Source organism: Paroedura picta, chromosome 8 (genome assembly GCF_049243985.1).
Source record: "Paroedura picta isolate Pp20150507F chromosome 8, Ppicta_v3.0, whole genome shotgun sequence".
NCBI classification, from domain to species: domain Eukaryota; kingdom Metazoa; phylum Chordata; class Lepidosauria; order Squamata; family Gekkonidae; genus Paroedura; species Paroedura picta.
The window spans coordinates 11,396,188-11,418,990 of NC_135376.1; the positions used below are offsets into that span (position 1 = coordinate 11,396,188).

The 22,803-nt window shown below is 45.3% G+C and overlaps 1 protein-coding gene across 4 annotated transcripts in view; it reads right to left on the reverse strand.

Moving 5' to 3' along the window:
- The window catches only part of NAALADL2 (N-acetylated alpha-linked acidic dipeptidase like 2), a 552,606-nt gene that overhangs the window by 264,504 nt on the left and 265,299 nt on the right, over nucleotides 1-22,803 (reverse strand). For all 4 annotated transcript variants that reach the window (XM_077348363.1, XM_077348364.1, XM_077348365.1 and 1 more), the window contains exon 5: nucleotides 10,543-10,693. In XM_077348363.1, the coding sequence (XP_077204478.1) occupies nucleotides 10,543-10,693 (151 nt within the window). The remainder of the gene's footprint in view (nucleotides 1-10,542; nucleotides 10,694-22,803) is intronic.

Consider the following 22,803-nt stretch of genomic DNA (forward strand, 5'->3'; position numbering starts at 1 on the left):
CAAAGGAATTATTTCTGAAAATCATAAAAGCAGAGGACAGTCAGATAACAGGCAGCTAGTCTTAAAATAATAAACATCACATTGTTGGGCTCACTGCAAATACATGGGTCTAAATTTCAATTGCAGTGTGTGTACTTATGCACATTCCAAGTGATCTTCTGTAAATACTGCAGCATAATGGACTATGCTCAATTAAACAATACCACCCGATTAAAGTAGCAAGTGTCAAGAGCTTTCCACCAATTTTTCATGGGTGTTCCAAAGCAATTGCTACGATTTCACAATGGGGCTATTTTTCTCTCCTGCATTAAAACTAGAAAATGCCTGAAAAAGAGAAGGTTTCAGCAGCAGGAACATGGCCATCATGTGACTAAAACATGGTATTTATACTCCTATATGTTTATCTGTAACAAGAGGCATTATCTCCCATGAACCTAGTTTCTATTGACTTCCTCAGCCTACGCTTTACTGGATTTAGATTCAACTTCTTCCCTCTTTTTTTTTAATGGAAAAGTAGAAATAATTTTGCAACCAAGAAAACAAAAAAAGTTGAATTAAGCTCAATTAACTTCTTATTGTTCTTTTTTAAAAATATAATTCTCAGTTCCAAAGATATAATTTTGATTACAGAAATCAGAAAATTATGCTCAAGAATTATGCCTTCCAGCACAGAGGATGTTGTAAAAGGATTAGTTCTGCATAGTCATTTAAGTTGCTAAACCCTTCTGTAACTATATCCAGGAGCAATTAGGACCATATGGAAAATCATGTTGAGTCGGGTATAGGACTTCTCTCATCACCTCAATCCAACTCAGGTCTTTCAAAACCCCTCTTGAAACCAACAGTTCTGAATGGGACAAGCACTGGCCATCTTCCAAAGTATATTCACTTCCACAGTGGCCACTTCCAGACTAGATGTCTGTAAGTCGTTCTACGCAGGCCATCCCTCGTCCTTGACCCAGAAATTACAGTTGGTATATAATGTGGATGCTAGGATCCTCTCCCAGGATCCTCTCACAGGTCAGGGGTAGTCAACCTGTGGTCCTCCAGATGTCCATGGACTCCAATTCCCATGAGTCCCTTCCAGCAAATGCTGGCAGGGGCTCATGGGAATTGGAGTCCATGGACATCTGGAGGACCACGGGTTGACTACCCCTGTTCTAGGTCATCTTGGAGGGCCCATATCCACCTGATGCTGAGGCAGGTGCATTGGTTGGCCATTGTGTTCCAGCTCAAGTTCAAGGTCTTAGTGTTAACCTTCAAGGCCAGTGGTGGTCTAGGCCCTGCATATCTGAGGGACCGTCTTTCTACTTATGCCCTTTGCTCCATGAGTTTGAATTTGTTGATGGTTCCTGGCTCATTGGAGGTATACGTGGGCTTTTTCAGTCCTGGCCCCAACCTGGTGGAATGAACTCCTGAAAGAGCTGAAGGCCCGTATGGAGCTGACACAGATCTGAAGGGCTTGCAAGGTGGAGCTTTTCCACCAAGTGTTTGGTTGAGACGAGGCAAAAATTGCATTCAGCTTCTCTGTCATTTTCCCATCCTCCTTTAGGAATCCATTTTCTCCTTGGTTGTCTGAGGGCCCCCCTGCCTCCCTGGCTTGTTTTCTGCCTTTAATGTACTTAAATAAATTCTTATTTTGGTCTTTAATTTCATTTTTTCCCCAGTAGGTTCATCGTAGTCCCTTTTTGCCTGCCTGGTCACCGGCATTTTATTTGCCAAAACCTGTGTCCCCTTGTATTTGCCTCACACGCAGTAGCCTTCCTGTGATCAGGACCAGGACGGCCTCCCCCTGGTAGATTTTGTCGCCGTCTGTTCCATGGCTCAGGCAATGGGAATATCTAAACACCCAGCCTCTTCCCCTTGACTTGAACACATATTGACCCAATCAATGTGTGGATGATTAAACTCACCAATTACAGCACAGTTATTTCATCTAAGCGCTTTCCATAATTCTTTTGCTCTTTTTAAAATCGTTTTCTAATGTTTGATCTGCTGAGTGAGAAGAAACTCCCAGACTTTTTCCGCACTGGCGATATCGTTCATATTTGCAATTTTAAAAGGTCAACTTCTTTTTTGGTCTGCTTCTACAATAAAATCCGCTTCTTTGGGTGCAGATCCTAATTGCCCCCTCACTTGACCCTCAGCAAAGGAATCCCCAGAAAACCCGATCTCAACTATTCAAGCGGTTCCAACCCACTCTTTCCTTATCCTTCCAATATAATTTGTATTGAGGAATCACTGTATCCCATTGATTATCATCATCCCAACAAGTCTCTGAAAGGCCCAGAATGCTCATGTTCTTCTCTATCACTATGCACTCCGGTATCCCAGTTTTACCTTGGACCTACCCATATAGCCTCTTGTGGCACAGAGTGGTAAGGCAGCAGACATGCAGTCTGAAAGCTCTGCCCATGAGACCGGGAGTTCAATCCCAGCAGCCGGCTCAAGGTTGACTCAGCCTTCCATCCTTCCGAGGTCGGTAAAATGAGTACCCAGCTTGCTGGGGGGGTAAACGGTAATGACTTGGGAAGGCACTGGCAAATCACCAAATGGGGGAATCATTTGGGCATGAAATTGTGGTCACTGTTTGTGAGCAGGCAATTGTGAGTTCCTGAATTGTGCAGGGGGTTGGACTAGATGACCCTGAAGGTACATTCCAACTCTATGATTCTATTATTCTAAGGATAATGGCTAGATAATGGGGAGGGGGGATCACAGAATAGTTCAGCAGTGAAATCAGCTGCCTAAGAAGGTAGTGAGCTCCCCCTTATGGGCAGTCTTTATAGACTGGATAGATTCATTCATTCATTCATTCATTCATTCATTCATTCATTCATTCCATTTCTATACCACCACCACCACCCCTTCATGCTCAAGGTGGTTTACATATAACAAAAAGGAAGTACATATGACAAATAAGAAGAACCGCATAATTCATAAATCTGGATATACAATATCATGGATGATTTAGGCTGATCCTCCCTGAGCAGTGGGTTGGACTGGATGGCCTGCATGGCCCTTTCCAACTCTATGATTCTATAGCAAATTCCCTTGCAGTTCTTGCCCCGAGAGTCCTTCAGAAGTAAGATATTTATAAAACATATTTTCACAAGGGCCGTACCTTAACGCAGGGGTAGTCAACCTGTGGTCCTCCAGATGTCCATGGACTACAATTCCCATGAGCCCCTGCCAGGCAGGGGCTCATGGGAATTGTAGTCCATGAACATCTGGAGGACCACAGGTTGACTAGCCCTGCCTTAACGGGTTAATTCTTGAGATGCAACCATCATCACTGGAACTGCCTGTCAAGCGCAGGAGGCCCTGATTGAATTGACCAGTTATATTTCAGCATTAACCACCACCGAAAAACCCGCAATGCTCTCCTTGCCATCATTGCTTTCTGAGAATCTGCACATTATATATACATATAGTCCCCCCCCCCCAACTACAGAGATAGAAATCCTATTACCGAGTAGCTTATCTTAGGAACGGGGATCTCAATGCAACGTGGGTCTGCTATTTGCATACGAAGCCTGGCAAATAGCTTTTCTTCATATCTTCATTTACTGAGCCATTTGGAGGGCTGATGGGGGAGAGTCTGGTCGAAGACAACTCTGAACTATGGCACTCGTGTGAAACCGAGCAGTTCTTTGCCAACAACAGCTAGAAGTGGGAAAGTGCGGCAGCCAATCAATAGCTCAAATGGGAAAATAAAAGAAGTACCCTATTCATAGTTAGACCTTTATTGAGACTCACTGATCTCGAATCAGAAACTGCGGCTGTCAGATCTCTAGCCCAGATGTAAAAACATGGACACATAAAACTGGCTTCTACTGAGTCAGACGATTGGTCAGGATTGTCTAATGGGCAGTGGCTCTCCTGGATGTCAGCAGGCGGGGCGTTTGCATCACCTGCTGCACAATCTTTTAAATCAGCCTTTCTCGATTTTTTTAAAATCATTGGGAAACCCCTGAGCCATCCTCCAGGCTTCAAGTAACCCCAGAAGTGGCATGACTATGGTGCAGAATATGGTTGGGAAGCATAGCTGTGTACATGCCCACCCAGGACCCTTCCCCTTTCCACCTCCTCCAGGTTGGCCAATTTGGGGAAGACGGCAGATCACTTGATACACATTTACCAATTTTCTTTTTTTTTTAATGTAAACAAAATTAATTAACTTCCACCCACTCAGGAAACCCTTCCAGGGATGTCACGAAACCAAACCCTGGTTGAAAAACCTTATTTTATGTAGAGATGCCAGGGATTGAAGAGATCTGATTGGTTATAGCATCAGCTGAGCAGAGAGAAAAATTTGAACTAGATGTTGCGGAGGATTCAGTCTGATTTTATCCCTAGATAAGAAGAGTTGAATAATGACACTTCTGGAATTCAGCCCTGATTGAGAGTTGTTTAAACACAAACAGGATACTGGGGAAATTGACAAGGAGGAGTGGGTAGTTAGATTGAGACTCAGATTCAGGCCAGGGAACGGAGACCGAATCAACTTGGTACAGTTGTTAATAGCAGTGGCCTCTAATCTGGAGAACTGGATTTCAGTCCCCATGCCTCCACATGCAGCCAACTGGGAGACTTTGAGCCATTCACAGTTCTCTCAGAGCTCTCTCAGCCATACCTACCTCACAGCGTGTTTTTTAGATAGAGAGGAAGGGTAGGCCATTGTAAGTCACTTTGAGACTCTTTTGGGTAGTAAAAAGTGGAGTACAAAAAACAACAATTCTTCCCTTTCAGAGAAATAAGGAATTTTCCTACTCAGTCTAAATAAAGATAGCTCTGAAGAATTAAGAGATCACTGGTGTGGTTTGGTTAGAAACTGTCTATAGAAACCATAAGAGTCAGTTGCAAGTCTCAGTACTGGTGTTTCAGGAGAAAAGCTTTGGGAACTGGAAAGAGTATACCAGCCTTCTGGAAGCTAAAAGGATTAGAAAGTACACTGGAGTGTTTGGGGAAAACACTGGAAGGAAATCCTCTCAACATAAAAACAAATTAAGTCTCTGTGAAAAGCTTAAGAAACTCTGAAACATAAGAACTAAAGTTTATTTGTGTTTTTTTGCCTCAGAGTTATCTATATTGAGTTACCTCAGAGATTTTACCCCTCATTTCACCTGACATTTCCCCTCTACACTGAATAAAATATTTTGTTAATCTGGAATGTAAAAAAGTCTCCAGTGCCATTTACATTGAAAGGGGCTCACAATCCTTCCCTCGCGTTCCTGGGTTAAGCAAACAAACAAAGTATAATACTATGTCAGAGTGGGGCAGCCATATTGCTTCAGGAAAGAAGAAAAGAGACCACTCGGGCTGCTCAGAGAGAAGGGGAAAGAAAAATGGAGGGAAAATCTTGCCTCTGAGAGACTGCCCATCATCAGGGGACTGGAACATTCCTTCTCTACATGGAACCAGCAATGTCCATCCCATGTTTCCCCATGTTCTGAGAACTGGGATGGACAAGCAGTTACATGACTGAAGTGAGCTGCCATCAAACCTTGAAAACATTAACACATGAAGTATGCTTGTACTGAATTGGACCATCAATTCCATTATGGTCAGTATTGTCTACCCAAGCGGTTGGCACCTTTCCAGGGTCTCTGGCAGGGGCCTTTCACATAACTTATTACCTGATCTTTCTAACTGGAGATGCCAGGGACTGAACATGGGACCTTTAGCATGTCAAGCAGATGCTCTACTAATGAGTTATCATCCTTCCCCATATTTTAAATCAGTGATCCCCAACCTTTTTATCACCGGTCAACGCTTGACAATTTTACTGAGGCCCGGGGGGGGGGTAGTCTTTTGTCGAGGGATGTTGCCGCTGCCGCTGGCTGAGCCCCTGCTCCACTTGCTTTCCTGCCAGTGCCCCTGACTTCCTGCCGCCCGCTGGGGGGCGCTGCCAGCAGCAGCTGTGCAGTGCCATGCCAAGGGGGAGCCCCAGCCACAGCGGCCGCTGGAGAGCACCAAAGGTGAGCCAGTGGCAGAGTAGCAGGGCAGCCCCCGAGGCAGCAGCCGGGGAGGAGGACGAGGAGGAGCTGTGGCCCGGTACCGAGTGATTTATGAACCAGTACCGGTCTCCGGACCAGGGGTTGGGGACTGCTGTATTAAATGACATCTCAAGGGGGATTTGGAGACTTGTGGCTGAGACAAAGATGTGGAGAAAGCAAAAATTATATTGATATGGCGAAAGGAACTGAGGAAAAAAAGTATGGTTCTAAGTTAAGCTTAAGTTACTGAGTTTACCTTAAAACAAACATTTCAGAGTAAATTTGGCACTTTCTGCTCAGGAGAAACATCTGAGAAAAAAATTAAAGGAATTACAAAAGAGTTTAATGAAAATTCAAAAGGGAAACAATCCATTTCTGTTTTTCTAGCTGGTGGGAAAACACTGAGGGACTCTGAAAGAGGAGAGCTTCTAAATATGCACAAACCACACTAAGCATAAACACACTGTGCTATTTTCGTGGGTACAAAATACAATTGCCAGCTCCGGGTTGGGAAATAGCAGGATATTTTGTGGGAGGAGCCTAATAAAGGTAGGGTTTAGGAAGAGGTAGGATTTCAGCAATAGAGCCATGGGGTTCACCGGGAAAACTCCAGGCTCCACCAGGAGGTTGGCAAACCTACTATAAGCTACATTTCCATCTGTGCAAAATCATTCTCTAAACCCCCAAAAGGGCACATACTGGATCCACAGGGAAAAGGCAGCAAATAAACTCTGGAAACATTTGTTACAACAAGAGTTGGTTTAGTCACTCCAATTAGCTTTACCCTTCCTGTTGGGTACACTGTGAAGTCAAGTGAGCAGATAAAACAGTGAGCCATTCTCCAGTCATCTCCATGAAATGAGCAGAAATAAAGCCAGAGAAGTGCTATGTTTTCTTCCATCACTCCCCAGGGCAGTTCTGAGAACACCGGGTCAGGTAGGTTGAGATGCCGAGAAAAATGTGAAGTGCCTTCCCTACTGTGCTGTCATGGCGTTTCACGCTGCGACTAGCTAACACCTTTCTCTGACAAGTAGGCAAATATTTCTATTTTCTGCCATTCCAGTCACGCAGCATTGGTTGCCTCAGCTGATTTCGTGCCAATTCAAGTCAGGCTTTTTCAGCGTCTGGACAAGCAATTGCATCAAATATTCTGGGTGGAAACTTATTACAATTTCAGTCAGGGTCTTAATTCTCTCCCTCCCGTCCCTTCGCTCCTGTTGTGTTAGGAGGCGAAAAGGAAGATGTAGCCTCGGGAAAAGTCCGAGAGGAGCGAAACGTATCCCGCTGTGTCGCTGGCAGCATGGACCTTTCAATCGGCTTTAGCTACAAGGGTGGAAACCAAGACTTCAGCTGCAACCGCCATAGTGGAAATCCTAAAGGTATGAGAAGTGGGGCAGTTACCAGCTGGGTAACAAGCAGGGCCATCCTGAGATGGGAGGAGGAATTCTCCCAGTAGGAATTTGGTGGGAGGGATTCTCACCCGGTAGATTTTAGTATGGTTCTTCAGAAAATGCATCCCATGGCTGTTGTTCTGGCAATCTGTTTGTGGCTCAGCACAGCTCTCTACAACGTTGGCCAAAGTCAAATTTCCCAAACACCATTCCCCACTCCATCCCTAAAGAAGATGAGCTTCCATTAATTGGGAATCCAGAGACTTAGCTTATAGAAGAAGAAAAAAAAGAAGAAGACGATGACCAGTTGGTTCTTATATGCCGCTTTTCTCTACCCAAAGGAGTCCCAAAGCGGCTTACAGTCACCTTCCCTTTCCTCTCCCCACAACGGACACCCTGTGAGGGAGGTGAGGCTGAGAGAGCCCTGATATCACTGCTCAGTCAGAACAGCTTTATCAGTGCTGTGATGAGCCCAAAGTCACCCAGCTGGCTGCATGTGCGGGAGTGGGGAATCAAACCCGGCTCGTCGGATTAGAAGTCTGCACTCCTAACCACTCCACCAAGCTGGCTTTACAAATCTTTAGAGAAGTAACTTCAGCCAATATGAAATGGCTGAAGCAAAACTCATCAAGAAGCCTGATGCTATTTCATGGGCCTCCCTTAACATACTGGGTTCCGATCATACTACAAGTGGTATCCCATGGCTATTGATCAGACATTTGTCTCTGGACAAGAACAGCTGCCAACAGCATTGGCCAAGTCACAGTCAGGTTGCCCAGGCACCATTTCATGCCCACTCCATCCTCAAACAAGATCTACCTCCATGATCTGGAGATCCAGCTGCTCAACTTATGTTAAAATCATGCCCACTCTTTCGCGAAGGAATTCTGGCATGAAACGGCTGAGGTTGAACTCGTCAGGAAGCTTGACACCCTTTCACTAGGCATTCCTGAGCGTTATGGATTCTTATCACGCTACAAGCATTAACACATCCTTTCTAGATACGATAAGACAATTTAACACCTATCACGGATGCTGAGAATGGTCACCTTACCTTAGGTAAAAATTAAACACTGAAAGGCAACAGACTGTACATTTGCATTTTATCATCAATGTATCTCCCCTCCCTGTTTACACATAATCCACAAGTGTTTATTGGTATAGGTCAGGTCAGTGAGGAAGATCACTGGAAGATCACACACACCCCCTCCCAGGGCTTGCGTTAGCACCTGGGCTTTGCGAGCTAGGCCCCCTCTCTTCCCCAATAGTGGTTATGAGTCTTGGGTGCAGGGCTTGTGTCATTTCACCTGTTTGATGTGCATTTTTATATTGTACTGGTATGTCCTTTTAGAAGAAGAAGAAGAAGGGTTGGTTCTTATATGCTGCTTTTCCCTATCCGAAGGAGGCTCAAAGCGGCTTACAGTCGCCTTCCCATTCCTCTCCCCACAACAGGCACCCTGTGGGGAGAGGAATGGGAAGGGCCTCTTGTGGCACAGAGTGATAAGCGGCAGAAATGTTGTCTGAAGCCCTGTCCATGAGGTTGGGAGTTCGATACCAGCAGCCGGCTCAAGGTTGACTCAGCCTTCCATCCTTCCGAGGTCGGTAAAATGAGTACACAGCTTGCTGGGGGGTAAACGGTAATGACTGGGGAAGGCACTGGCAAACCACCCCTCATTGAGTCTGCCAAGAAAACACTGGAGGGCATCACCCCAAGGGTCAGACATGACTCGGTGCTTGCACAGGGGATACCTTTACCTTTACCTTTATGTCCTTTTAATGGGAGGTTTAATTTTTAATGAGGACCTTGTGACCCACCATTAGCCATTGTATGGGAGTGGTGGGATATAAATCACATAAATAAATAAATACAAATTTGTGTATGGACATAACAGTTGCTAACCTCCAGGTGGGGCCTGTAGAGCTCCCACAATTACAATGGATCTCCAGACAAAAGAGATTGATATCCCTGGAGAAAACGGCTGTCTTTGAGGATGGACACTATGGCATTCTACCTTGCTGAGGTCCCTCCCATCCCTTATCCCTGCCCTCCTTGGGCTCTACCTCCAAATCTCCAGGAATTCCCCAACCCGTATGTGCATGTCTCTACTGCTGCGGACTCACTCCATGTATGTGATCCATGGAAACTTGCATCTCAACCAAACCGGTTGTCTTTAAGGGGTCATGAGGTCTCCTTCTGTCTTTATTGCAATGGGTCAACATGGGACCACTCTGGAATTGAAATAAGGGTAGCAGTGGCTCCGAAACCTTTTAAAGTTGGAATGTTTGCCAACAATCTATCAGCACAGCAGCTGCACCGGCAGCCAACCCTCAGCTATAGCCACTGGCAGGATTCCCAATCATTTGTTCCCCTCTGGCTGCAAAGGTCAGACCGATTCATTTCTTTAGGTGTTTATTACCTGCTTTCCTGCATGGTGGAGATCCAAAGTGATTTATCAATGTCCCCACCTCCATTTTATACTCACAACCACCCATGTGAAGTGGATTGGTCAGAGAGAAAAAGTGACTGGCCCAAGGTCACCGTTTAACTTTCCGCGGGGGAGTAGGGATGGAAACGTAGGTCTTCCAAGCCTATTTGGACATTTCCACCATGATGGCTCTGCTCCTACCTACCTCTTCAGCATGTTGTTGTTTCTTCTGTGGCAGATTAGACTACAAGGGAAAAAAACTAGCACAAAGCACCAGGGGTCACACAGATACTATACCACACACTCAGCTTGTATCAGCTATATTATCTGGGTCATGCTGCATTTCAGGGGTCCCCAACTTTTTTGACTACGTAAGTGCCTTTGAACTTCTGAATCAGTGTGGCGGGTGCAGCCACAAAATGGCTGCCCTAAAATGGCTGCCACAGGAGGCGGAGCCAGCTACAAAATGGCTGCCACGGCTTATCTTCAGTCACAAGGCGAAAATCCTTCTGCTGTGGTACCAGCTGGTTCCAAAGCAACATTAAACAAAAATCTACAGTCAATCGTATCTTCACTGTCCCAACAGAAGACTTGCTGGGCAGAAACCTTATCTCACAGGCACCATGTTCAGAATACAGCATTCTTGCTTTCAACCGATGGCTTCTTTATCAACAGTTTTGTTTTGTTTTTTAAATGGAGGGGAAGAGCTCCATTGGAAATACTCACCGATACTCGGGTAGCCAGGTGTTGAAGGGTCACCTCCGCTGTTTAAGGATACCATAAATGCTTTATTGCTGAGGTTTTGCACCTTTGGTAAATCACAAGGATCAATGTAAAGAAGAGCACCTCCGAAACCCATCTCTTCTAGCAGGGAAAGCTGAGAAGACACAAACGTAAACCAAAAAAGATTTTCAGCATCCTTGACATCATCATCATTTGTATAACACTTTGGATACAATGTGCCCAGTGCCATAATAATTCTAAACACAATTCTATAAGGAAAAAAACAACACAATATGCTGGGAGAATTTATATACACACACATATACACTAGAGGCCAAGCCTGTTGCATTCCGGAATACAACGGGCGCTAGATTGGGGATGGTGTTGGAAGACCTCTGCGGATGGCCTCCCCCTCCTCCCAGGACCTGGAAAGGCTGCAGGCAGCTGTTAGGGAACTCACTGGCAGGGCAGCTCTCATACAGCAGGTATCTGCAGCCTCCAAGCCTCAGAGGGAAGTGGAAGGAAGAGGGGATGGTCAGCGGTGAGGGATGGAAGGTGATTGGCTGGCTACTGGACAGACAGGCAAACTGGTTGGAGGAAGAGGCACTCAGGGGTAGGACAGCTACGCTGAGTGGGTGTTAAGCGCTGAGTGGCACTTAAGCCATGAGACACACTCCTCCTCCAAGGCTTTACCAGAATTATTTGGAACAGATATATAATTTACATCCTTTCTTATCTCCTTCAAGTCACAGTAAGTGACCAAACAACAACAAGTTGCAAAGATAAAACAAATTTAGTGGTCTATCAACACAAGAAAAGCAACACAGAAAACAAAAACACAAGTCTTCCACCAAATGCCCCCTGAAATAAAAACCATTTCACTTGTTTGATTGTTTAAACTAGTTGCATGCCACCAGGTTTCCCCCCAAGCTGGCACCCTGAATGTCAAAAGTGAAAAGCCCACATCCACTCCCTCTGATCACTTCTTCCAAAGCACTGGATGTACCAAAGACCACGTCCACAGTTTGACTGCTGTCAGATGGACAGTCCTAAGAGGCGGCTTGCATGGAAAAGTCTGTCTGCAGAAAGTGCCTTCCCTGCTATTTTAGCAGTACAAGGACATTAAGTATTTTTATTTAAAGACTGGAACATCCTGTGAATGTACCTATCCTTTTAATGTCCTTTCCCCCAAATGGCTGTTGAGCGTGTGTCTATTTTAAATGTGCAATGATAAAATTCACCAGTGATTTCGAATCACAAACCAAAGTAAGAAGAAGAAGAACTGTTTTGTATACCCTGTTTTTCACTGGCTGAAGGAGTCTCAAAGTGGCTTATAATAGCCTTCCCTTCCTCGCCCAACAACAGGCACCCTGCGAGGGAGGTGAGGCTGAGGCCTTAACATTCTGTTCTTTTTTTACTTCTTTCCTTCTTATGGAGAGGATTATGGAGGAGGATTATGGAGAGGATTATTGGTGGCCTCTAACTTACTGGCCTCAACCCATTTGCCTGGCAGAAGACTTCCATTTTACAGGCCTTTCAGAACTGGAACAGGTCCTGTAGGGTCCGCAGCTCTTCTGGGCATTCGTTCCACCAAGTCGGGTCCAGAACTGAGAAAACCCTGGCCTTGGTTGAGACCAAACATATGTCTTTAGGGCCGGGGATCACCAGCCTGCTCTCCCAAGCCTGTACCTCCAATGTAGCCATTTTGAGGTGATTTTTGGCCACCTTTATTGTAAAGTAGCAGTTCAATCCTAAGTAACATTATGTCCTTTGAAGCAGGGGTAGTCAACTTGTGGTCCTCCAGATGTCCATGGACTACAATTCCCATGAGCCCCTGCCAGCAAATGCTGGCTCATGGGACTTGTAGTCCATGAACATTTGGAGGACCACAAGTTGACTACTCCTGCTTTGAAGTGCAACTCTGTTTAAGGGTTGCCCTGTTAGTTTCTCTTCCACTCCCACAATGAACATTTGCCTGCAATGCTTCTCTACATTTTTCTTTTAAAGAGGGATTTTGAAAATTGAACTGATAGACAGGACTTAACTGTTTAACCATCATCTTCTTTCCATGGACAGAGGCACCATTTCCTACTCCATTTATCTAGGAAGGATCCCCTCGTCCAAGATTCCAGGGATACTTTCTGGAAGCATCGTGGGCTTCCTCTAAACCAGGGGTAGTCAAACTGCGGCCCTCCAGATGTCCATGGACTACAATTCCCACGAGCCCCTGCCAGCGAACGCTGGCAGGGGCTTCTGGGAATTGTAGTCCATGGACATCTGAAGGGCCGCAGTTTGACTACCCTTGCTCTAAACCGTCAGGATCCACTGTGAAGAAATCTAACACTCTCAAACATATGGCCAGTCATCATCCAAGTGCCATTTTTGTGGGGAAGTGCGATGGCCGCTTAGCTCTTGTCACAAGAAGCTTATCTGCTCTCTTACCAACTGAAGTGTGGCAGCAAAGGTTGCGTGTGACCTTTGAGAGGCACCCGTGTCTTTTCCCTGAAAGTTTTCAGATCAATAGTTTGACAGTTATCAGCATTGCAGAGATCTGGTGCGGTATAGTGCTTTTCACTACCCAAAGGAGGGCCTTACAAGCACTTTCCCTTCCTTTCCCCACAACAGATGCCCTGTGTGGAAGGTGGGGTTGAGAGGCTGAGAGAACTCTCTCTGGCCCAGTATGCACGGAGTGAAAAGTCCACATTCGGGGTGGAATGGCGGCGGCTAAAATCACCAATTATGCATGCCGCAGGAGGCAACCGGGCGCAGAGTCAATGTATGCCGCCGAAAAAGCCACGTTAGCGAGATGCGGAAGAAAGTGGAGCTTCCCGGGACCAGGGCACAACCAGAAGTGGCTCCGGAGTATCCACGTGCATAATTGGATACTCTGGGTTTTGCCGTCATTGCGTTCCGTCCCGTGCGTAATCGGTTTGCTTTGCTTCTTCCTCCTCCTCGTTCTCCATGCCGCCGTTTCAGCGGCCGTGCATAATAGGCCTCTGTGAGAGCAGCCCCAAGAAAACTCTGACTGGCCCGAGGTCACCCAGCTGGCTTCACGTACGGGAAGTGTGAGGAATCAAAGCCGGTTCTCCGGATTAGAGTCCGCTGCTCATAACAACTACCCCACACTGGCTTTTAAGGTGACTGACTGGGATTTGGGAGGCCCCGGCTCACATCCCTACTCGGCCATGAAGGCTTGCTGGTAAACCTGGGGCCAGTCTTCCTCTCTCAACCTAACCTGCTTCATGGACTGATTGTAGCGAGGATAAAACAGGGTGTGTGTGGGGGGGGAGAGGAAGAATGGCTACCATGGTTATGCATGAAATCTGGAAAGGAAGGTGTGTGCAATTCCGAAAATGATAGCATGGCCTTAAAGCAAAACAAATCCACTGTTTCTCGAGAAGAAGTATGTCGGCGTTCCATCAAACAACGTCTTAGTCAACTCCATCCCTCCCTCTTCTCTCTCTCTCTCTTTTTTTGGTTTGTTGTTGTTGTTGTTGTTTGCATTTTTCTGTTCTGTTTCCTAACAGGGAGAAGCCACAAATAACTTTGGGCCACTTGATGGAATATTCATGAAAATCAGCTGAAACCTATTATCCACCGCAAAGATGGAGCCCAAATCCTCAAACTCCCTCAGGTGGCAGGGTGGCAGTTCTCCAGTGGGACAGATGACTCTTCTCTACTGCCAACCTCATTATGTGCAATCTCTGGCTTGACAAAAGGAAGTATTTCATTGTGTATTTCAAGTGTTAATTTAAATTCATTACCACAGGAAACGGCAATTGTATTGGTAGGGAACCCTCTGTCTATGCCAGGGGTAGTCAAATTGCGGCCCTCCAGATGTCCATGGACTACAATTCCCAGGAGCCCCTGCCAGCCTTCGCTGGCAGGGGCTCCTGGGAATTGTAGTCCATGGACATCTGGAGGGCCGCAGTTTGACTACCCCTGGTCTATGCAGTCCCTTGCCCCTCCCTTCTGAGATTTGTTTTTACTAGAGTTGTCCACTGGCCTTCACTCTGTCATAGCTGTGTACAGGCAAAAAAACTGTATTCTGATGCTCAAAGTGTCAGGAAAAAAATATAGGTCTTATAATTTGTCAACTGAATTATCATACAGAGGGAGAGAGAGAATGAATACATCAAATATGTTCCGTGTGCCCCCTTCTGATGACTAAAATTATGATTTCAGAAAGAAACCCTTTGTAGTTGAATGCTTACAGTGTGTGTCTGTTATGGGGCTGTCCTCACATGGGGGATTCCGTTCTCACTTTCCCCCTTCCAGAGTTACAAACTTCCCCTAAATCTCTGCAGACCTCTTCCTCCAATTTAATCACAGACACTTTGATTTAGATTCCTGATTTCCATGTAAAGGCAGAAAGGGCTGGGTAAGTAATTCTCAGAGCACTGACTTCAGTGACAAGGCCACAGCATGTAGAAACTAATGGCCTCAATGCTCATTTGTATGGAGGCCCACACTGCTCCAGCTGCTCAAAGGAAAGTTTGTGTAACAGGCATGCGTTACATGCGCTCACAGGTCTGTTTGCATCCAAGTTGGTGTGAATGGAAGACCAGCACCTTCTGAGTGATAGATGCACAGTTGGGTATAGTAGAGCAGTGGTAGTCAACCTGTGGTCCTCCAGATGTTCATGGACTACAATTCCCCTGAGCCCCTGCCAGCATTTGGACATCTGGAGGACCACAGGTTGACTATCCCTGTAGTAGAATGTTAACAATATAAATACAAGAACCTGGCACATAGGTGAACTACACATGTATGTGTTATGAGGCCCCTCTAGCAAAGCTCATGTTGGAATGCCACTATCTGTTAGAAATGAAGCTCAGCTTGGGAAACAGAAGAAGAGTTGCTTTTATACCCCACTTTTCACTGCCTGAAGGAGTCTCAAAGCAGCTTACAATCACCGTCCTTTCCTCTCCCCACATCCTGTGAGAGGTGAGGCTGAGAGAGCTCTGACAGGGCTGCTTTGTAAGAACAGCACTATCAGGGCTGTGACAAGCCCAAGGTCACCCAGGTGGCTGCACGTGGAGGAGCAGGGAATCAAACCTCCAGGTAGTAGCTGGAGATCTCCTAAGATGACAATTGATCTCCATGCAACAGAGATTAGTCCACCTGGAGAAAATGGATATTTTAGAAGGTGGATTCTATGGCCATTGAAGTCCCTGCCCTCCCAAAACCCTGTTCTTCTCAGGCTCCATTCTCCAAATCTCCAGATATTGCCAAACTCAGACCAGTCAACCCAAAGGCATAACCAATCACATAATGTCAGGAAGTAATATTATGCATAACTCTAATAGTCAGACAGAAGTTCTACTTAACTGGATGACTTTTAAAATTAATATAATGTTAAAGATATTTTCTTGTATACATGCTAGGGATACTGACTGCCAAGTGGGATTTGGGGTACTCTGGTGGAAAAAATGGATACTTTGGGGATCCAACAGATGTGGATAGGGTGCTGGCTTTGGGAAGCCTGACCACTTGCCTCTTATACCTGTGAACCTTGTGGCTCATTAAGGCAGGTGATGAGAAGATTAGGAAGTCCCTCTGGGAGATTTTAAGTCTGTCCCTGTCTTCAGGACATTCTCAGGGGGTCCGAAGAAGGCCATGATTTGTTCCCTGCCAAAGAAGACATCAGGACCTTGCCAACTACCACCCAGTCTCACATCTGCTGTTTCTGGGAAACATGGTTGAGTGGGTGATGGTTCAGCTAGAAGCATTCCTAGAGGATGTGTCAGTCTTGGACCCATTCCAGTCCTATTTCTGGCCTGGCAATGGTGTAGAAACAGCACTGATCACCCTCATGGATGGCTTTCTAATGCAGCTGGATTGAGGTGGGTCAACACTGCTGATTTCTTAGATCTCACAGCAGTGTTCAACTTGCTTCCTTGCCAACATGGGGATACAGGGGTCAGCCTTAAAGTAGCTCATCTCCTTCCTCCAAGGTCAGGGACAGAGGGTGGGGAAGAGCAGTCACACCACTGTTTTCTCCCAAGTGGAGTGCCTCAGGATGCAATTCTCTCCTGGATGCTATTTTACATAAACATGTGCTCTCTTGAACAGCTGGTCCAAGGATTTGGGTGGGATGTAACCAGTATGTGGATGACACCCAGCTCTACTACTTGATGGACAGCCAACCAGACACACTCCTAATTTTCCTTGCCAGGTGTTTGGAGACCGTGTGCCAGTTTTAGGAGGGTGATGTAGAAATTGAATAAATGATAATAATAATAATGACTACGTGGCTCTGATAGAGTCCCCTGAAGCCTAAACCCTCAAAGACAGAGGTTCTATGTCTAGGAAAGAAGGGACCAGGAAAGGAAGTATACCACCTCTGCCGAGATGATGTGCAATTGATAATGTCACACACCATCAGGAATTTAGGAGTGGTTTTTGATGCCTCCCTTTCTATGGAGGCCCAGGTGAAGCTATGAGCACCCTGCCAGGAATTCCTTGCTACACTTGTTGATGCAATGGTCAACTCCCCAAAGGGTTTTGTGCCTTTAGGCTGCACATGGGGACCCCTGTAACATGTAATCCTGCAGATTCTGAAACTGTCCTCTGCTATGTGCAAAGAACAGAATGCGCACAGCCCATATTAATGACTCTGAGACCTGTCTTTCTTCACCGGACAAAGCATGAGTTATTGGATATTTATTCTGATGGGCCTTTCATACTAAAGCCCCAATTAGAGTCATAAGGTTCTGCGAACAATCCCTTTTTCATTGTACTAATTGGCAATGCATAAAATCACTGACGGGAAGCAAAGTGCCATTTAAATTATTGGCCAAAAAAAAAAAAAAGAATAACTACTTTGCATTGCAAGAATTTAATTAGATGTCACCCTCCGCTTGTTCATCTGCTGCAACGTACAGCACATGCAAGCAACTATATCATCAGAGCCGGAATGAAAGAAAGTGACATACACATTCTTTGTGGGCAGGATATTGAAAGACTTCAGCTTAGACTATTTTTGCCCAGAAAGCAGCCAAGACCTTCATTTTGGGGGCTCTACACTAAATGCTTAATCATGCCACTGCATTCCCCATCACAGATGTCGAAGGAGCAAAGTTCAACAAGAATCTTATGGAAAACAGCCCAGAATGTCATCACACTCAATGATGTGTCACACAGAGGTAGCCGGCCACGTTCCGTTTAACACTCAAGTGTTCCGGCGTGATACAAATGTGTGCCTCTTTCCTCTCCTGCCATTACACCGGCCTTGTCTAGCAAAAGAGGCCACGGCACCGATAAGCTGCAAAAACAAAGGGCGGAATGGGGAAGTACTTGGAATCGTGAACCACGGAAACCCTGCGAGACAGAAGGTTGCTTGTCTAAAGGTTTAACAAGGTGGAAAACATCCTCGGTGAAAGGAAACGGAAATTATTCGCTGCCTAAATGGAAATACGACGACATTTTGTTTCCTCCAGTTATGTCGATTGCGCCAGAGTTGTGCAACTGCTATTTGTGTGGTAAAGAAGGAGAACAACGTTTTCTTCTTGGCATAGGCACTGTCATAAGATTAGCTCCTAAGGGTGACAGATTTCATCAATAAAATCTGTCCGAGGAAGCGCCATTCCATTTTCCCTTCTAAATGGGACGCTGCCACTCGACAATGGCTTTCCTACCCTCTGGCTCTCCAGCAGAATCCCCCCTTCTTCTTTGTATATTTTCACCTCTCAGCATCCTCCATTTTTGTTTCGGACACACCGTTCAGTATAGAATGGGGCGTGTGCACTGGTGCTTCGGTGACTGAAATGAAATATATATATACTGGTTAATTTTTTTAAAGGCTCTTTGGGATGCTTTGTGCTTTCCCCCTGGACCCAAGGAGCCAACTGAATCCTGTTTGCTAAAGGAACATATAGCCCATGTAAATGTAAAGCATGAAGAGACAACCTTTTTTGTCTCCTGGGTACAATTTTGGCAGAGGGGCATATGTAGCCAGCTCTTAAGATTGCATCACACGGATGCCACCAAGAAACAAATGATGCTTTTCTTTAATTTCAGTTATTTTCACATCGTTTTTGACTCGTAAGCTTCCTGCCTCACCTAATAACCTTAGCACAAAATGCTCTATCAATGGGGCCACAGTTCAAGAAGGATATTGACACTCTGGAGCATGTTCAAGAAGAGTGACTAGGATGGTGGAAGGCTTGGCATTCATGCCTTACAAGGAGAGGCTGAGCGAATGGGATGTGTGTAGCTTGCCGAAGATGAGGGCCAGAAGGGAATAGGATAGCTGTGTTCGACCACATAAAAGGCAGACATTTTGGAGAGGGTCCATCTTGTTTACTGCTACTTTAGAGACAAGGACTGGGAGCAATGGGCTCAAATGACAGCTGTATTACTGAAATATTATAATATTTTATATTATACGGTATTTTCAGATGGTGAGGGCTGTTCATAAATGGAATATAGTGCCTCATAGGCTGGTGGAGTCTTAGAATCATAGAATCATAGAGTTGGAAGGGCCTCCTGGGTCATCTATTTATTTATTTATCTAGTCCAACCCCCTGCACTATGCAGGACACTCACAACCCTATTGTGCCTGCCACCCCCTTGAACCTTCACAGAATCAGCCTCTCTGTCAGATGGCCATCTGGCCTCTGTTTAAAAATCTCCAAAGATGGAGAAGCCACCACCTCCCGAGGAAGCCTGTTCCACTAAGAAACTGCTCTGTCAGGAACTTCTTCCAGGTGTTTAGATGGAATTTCTTTTGAATTAATTTCATCCCATTTGTTCTGGTCCATCCTTCTTCTTTGTTGAAAGTTAGGAGCACCTGTCAGGAGTGTGATTTTCAAGTCCCCGGGAAGGTGGGAGGCTGGACCCGATGGCCTTTTCTGGTCTCTTCCAGGTGAGTGATTCTCATGCAGCTCAGCCAAGAATAAAGCCTCATGAAGCCAAATATTTGTGTCCTGCACCTTCATTCAACAGGGGCAAGCACAACAATAGTCAGCACACCTTCATTGAGCTTAGAACCACTCTTGCGGAACGTTGACCATCAGATTTTCCATGTTGGCGTTTCATTGGAGGGGGAGGGGGGAAGCATGCTAGTTGTTGAGTTTCAGAACTCTGCTGTGGGCAGAGTAAAGAAGCATTTTCACCTTGCTGGCAAGCTGTATTAAAGTAATGGATTGCACTTCCTTCTTGTGTTCCTGTAGCAGGTTAGAATTGCTTGTACTGTGAAAGCTTTCAGGAGAAAGCTCACCGAGTCGGTAAGCAGTACTTTGTCTCGTCAGGAGGCCATTCAAGTTACAGGTTGCCAGCAAGACAGCGAAAAAAGGGCCTTCAGAAAACTCTCCAAAACTGCATGGAACACATTGTTGGGGTCACATTTCTCATCTTGATTCTGCTCATTCCACACACACCCCCAACCCCCCTTATTGTCCATTTACAAAGTCACTGAAGTTTTATACAAGAAAAGTGATTTGTAACCCAATGGCCACTTGAAAAAGGGAACTTTGTTGTTATTCCAACAGATTCCTGGTTGGTGAAACATAAATAGTTTCCTAAGGCCAGTTCCCTACACAGGAGTTCAGAATATTTTAATGCCAAGTGTAGTACCTGTTTTATTGCCATATCTTACTAGGACTCAAAAAGTCAACAACGTCCAGTTCCAATTAAAAATGAAATTGAACTACAGCTCCCTGGAAAGAGAAGCTGAGTGGGCTCGATAAACTTTACTTAATTTATTTTGGAAGCAAAAAATTATGTAATGCCTTACAGTCCAGGAAAAAAGAACACAGCAATGCATTGTTTTATCAGCACATAGCCTTTTACATAGCAGCTGCATCACGGGGTGCAGCTTAGCAAGGAGGGATTGTGGCTCAATAGCATGTAGAAGGTGTTGGGTTCAGTCTTGGGTGTCCTCACAGAATCATAGAGTTGGAAGGGCCCATGTAGGCCATCTAGTCCAACCCCCAATTCAGTGCAGGATCAGCCTAAGGCATCCAAGATAAATATCTGTTCAGCCGTTGCTTGAAGACTACCTATGGGGGGAGCTCACCCACTCCTTAGGCAGCCAATTCCACTGCTGAACTACTTTGACTGTAATTAAAAATAACATTATAACATCAGAATAAGTGTTTAATGTTGCATATACAGTCTCAATGGTTGCACACGATGGTCAAATATACAGTGTCTTACAGTCGCCTTCCCTTTCCTCTCCCCACAACAGACAGCCTGTGAAGTAGGTGAGGCTGAGAGAGCCCTGATATCACTGCTCGGTCAGAACAGTTTTATCAGTGCCGTGGTGAGCCCAAGGTCACCCAGCTGGCTGCATGTGGGGGCTCGCCAAATCAGAAGTCCGCACTCCTAACCACTACACCAACCACTCCACTAAGCTATATGCAGATGGGATTACAGTACAGAATTACAATGAGACCTGGTGGGTAGCATAAAAATAATAAAAAAGTGAAGCTCCCAACAATACATAATAATTTCAGATGTGGTGCTCACAGTAACAAAAAAATGGAAGTTGTCACCAACCACCGTTCTATCCAACCACCGTTCTATCCAAGACCAAGTGTGTATCCTCTTGTGCTAACCAAAAGAACGTAATCACTGTATTATTATATGTGGGCACATAGCTTATTTGACCACGGATGAAGACCCTCAGGGTTGAAACGTGCTTGGCAGACTTTCTAAATCATTGTTTTGTGAAACCCTGGGGTTGCTTGATGGCCCTGAAAAGGTTTCCTAAAGGGGTCGAAGTTAATTAATGTTTAAAATGTGCTAAGCATTTATTGGATGATATGGCCATATATGGTCATGTCAATCCACTCTCTCCCCCAATGGCCTATGATGGGCCTGGAGGGTGTTCGAAAGGGTGGGCACGTACACAGCTATGCTTCCCAACCATCTTCTGCACACCACCTCTGGAGTTTCTAGAAGCACGAGGAATGTTCCAAAAAGAAAAGTTGATAAAGGCCGGTCTATGGCCATACCATGTGAAACTGTTGAGACTGTACATGCAATATTGCACAGACTGTGTCTTAAGCTTTTTTTACATATACATTTTTATTAAAGATTTTCATTAATAAACAGAGAGTAAAACAGAGTCCTAGAGTAAAGAGAAAAAAAGGAGTTAAATAAAAAGGGGGAGTGGGGGAAAAGCAAAACAAAATACAAAAGAACGTTGGCAGCACAGTTTCCTGCAGAAGAATTAAACCACCATTGTTTCTGTTTTCTGCTCTAACTTCTTATATTATACACGATTCTTTAATACATTTATATTCTTTTTATTAAACTTAGTTTTCAAAGCCTTCAGTCTGTAAATCATTTTTTATCTCTCTGTCGCCAACATTCCAATAGAGGCTTCCAATCTTTTATGAAAAGAGTTTCCTTTCAGGACGATAATCAATTTGGCAATCTCGGCTAGTTCTGTTAATTTAAATGTCCAGTCCTCTATTGCTGGTATTTGCGGGTCTTCCCATTTCTCAGCGAAGACAATCCTTGCTACTGTTACCATGTACTGAGACAGGGTTCTATATTGCTTGTCCACTTCTTCATCTGTGAATCCTAGTAGGAATATCTCTGGTTGAAACTGGAATTTTTACCTTTGGAATAGTCTGTATTCCAGCATGTATCTGCACCCAAAATCTTTTCGCCTTGACACAAGTCCACCAAAGATGGAGAAAGGTGCCCGGAATTTCTTTACACTTCCAGCAAGTATTTGCCATTCCCTTAACGTATTTTAGAGCCTCTTGTGGCGCAGAGTGGTAAGGCAGCCGTCTGAAAGCTTTGTCCATGAGGCTGGGAGTTCAATCCCAGATCCTGCTCAAGGTTGACTCAGCCTTCCATCCTTCCGAGGTCGGTCAAATGAGTACCCAGCTTGCTGGGGGGTAAACGGTAATGACTGGGGAAGGCACTGGCAAACCACCCCGCATTGAGTCTGCCATGAAAACGCTAGAGGGCATCACCCCAAGGGTCAGACATGACCCGGTGCTTGCACAGGGGATACCTTTACCTTTACCTTTAACGTATTTTACTTAAAGTCGCAGGTGTTAAAATAACATCGCTACATCATCTTGTAAAAGTTTTCTTTCAGAGCCATAAAAAGGTAAAGGTAAAGGTATCCCCTGGGCAAGCACCGAGTCATGTCTGACTCTTGGGGTGACGCCCTCTAGCGTTTTCATGGCAGACTCAATACGGGGTGGTTTGCCAGTGCCTTCCCCAGTCATTACCGTTTACCCCCCAGCAAGTTGGGTACTCATTTTACCGACCTCGGAAGGATGGAAGGCTGAGTCA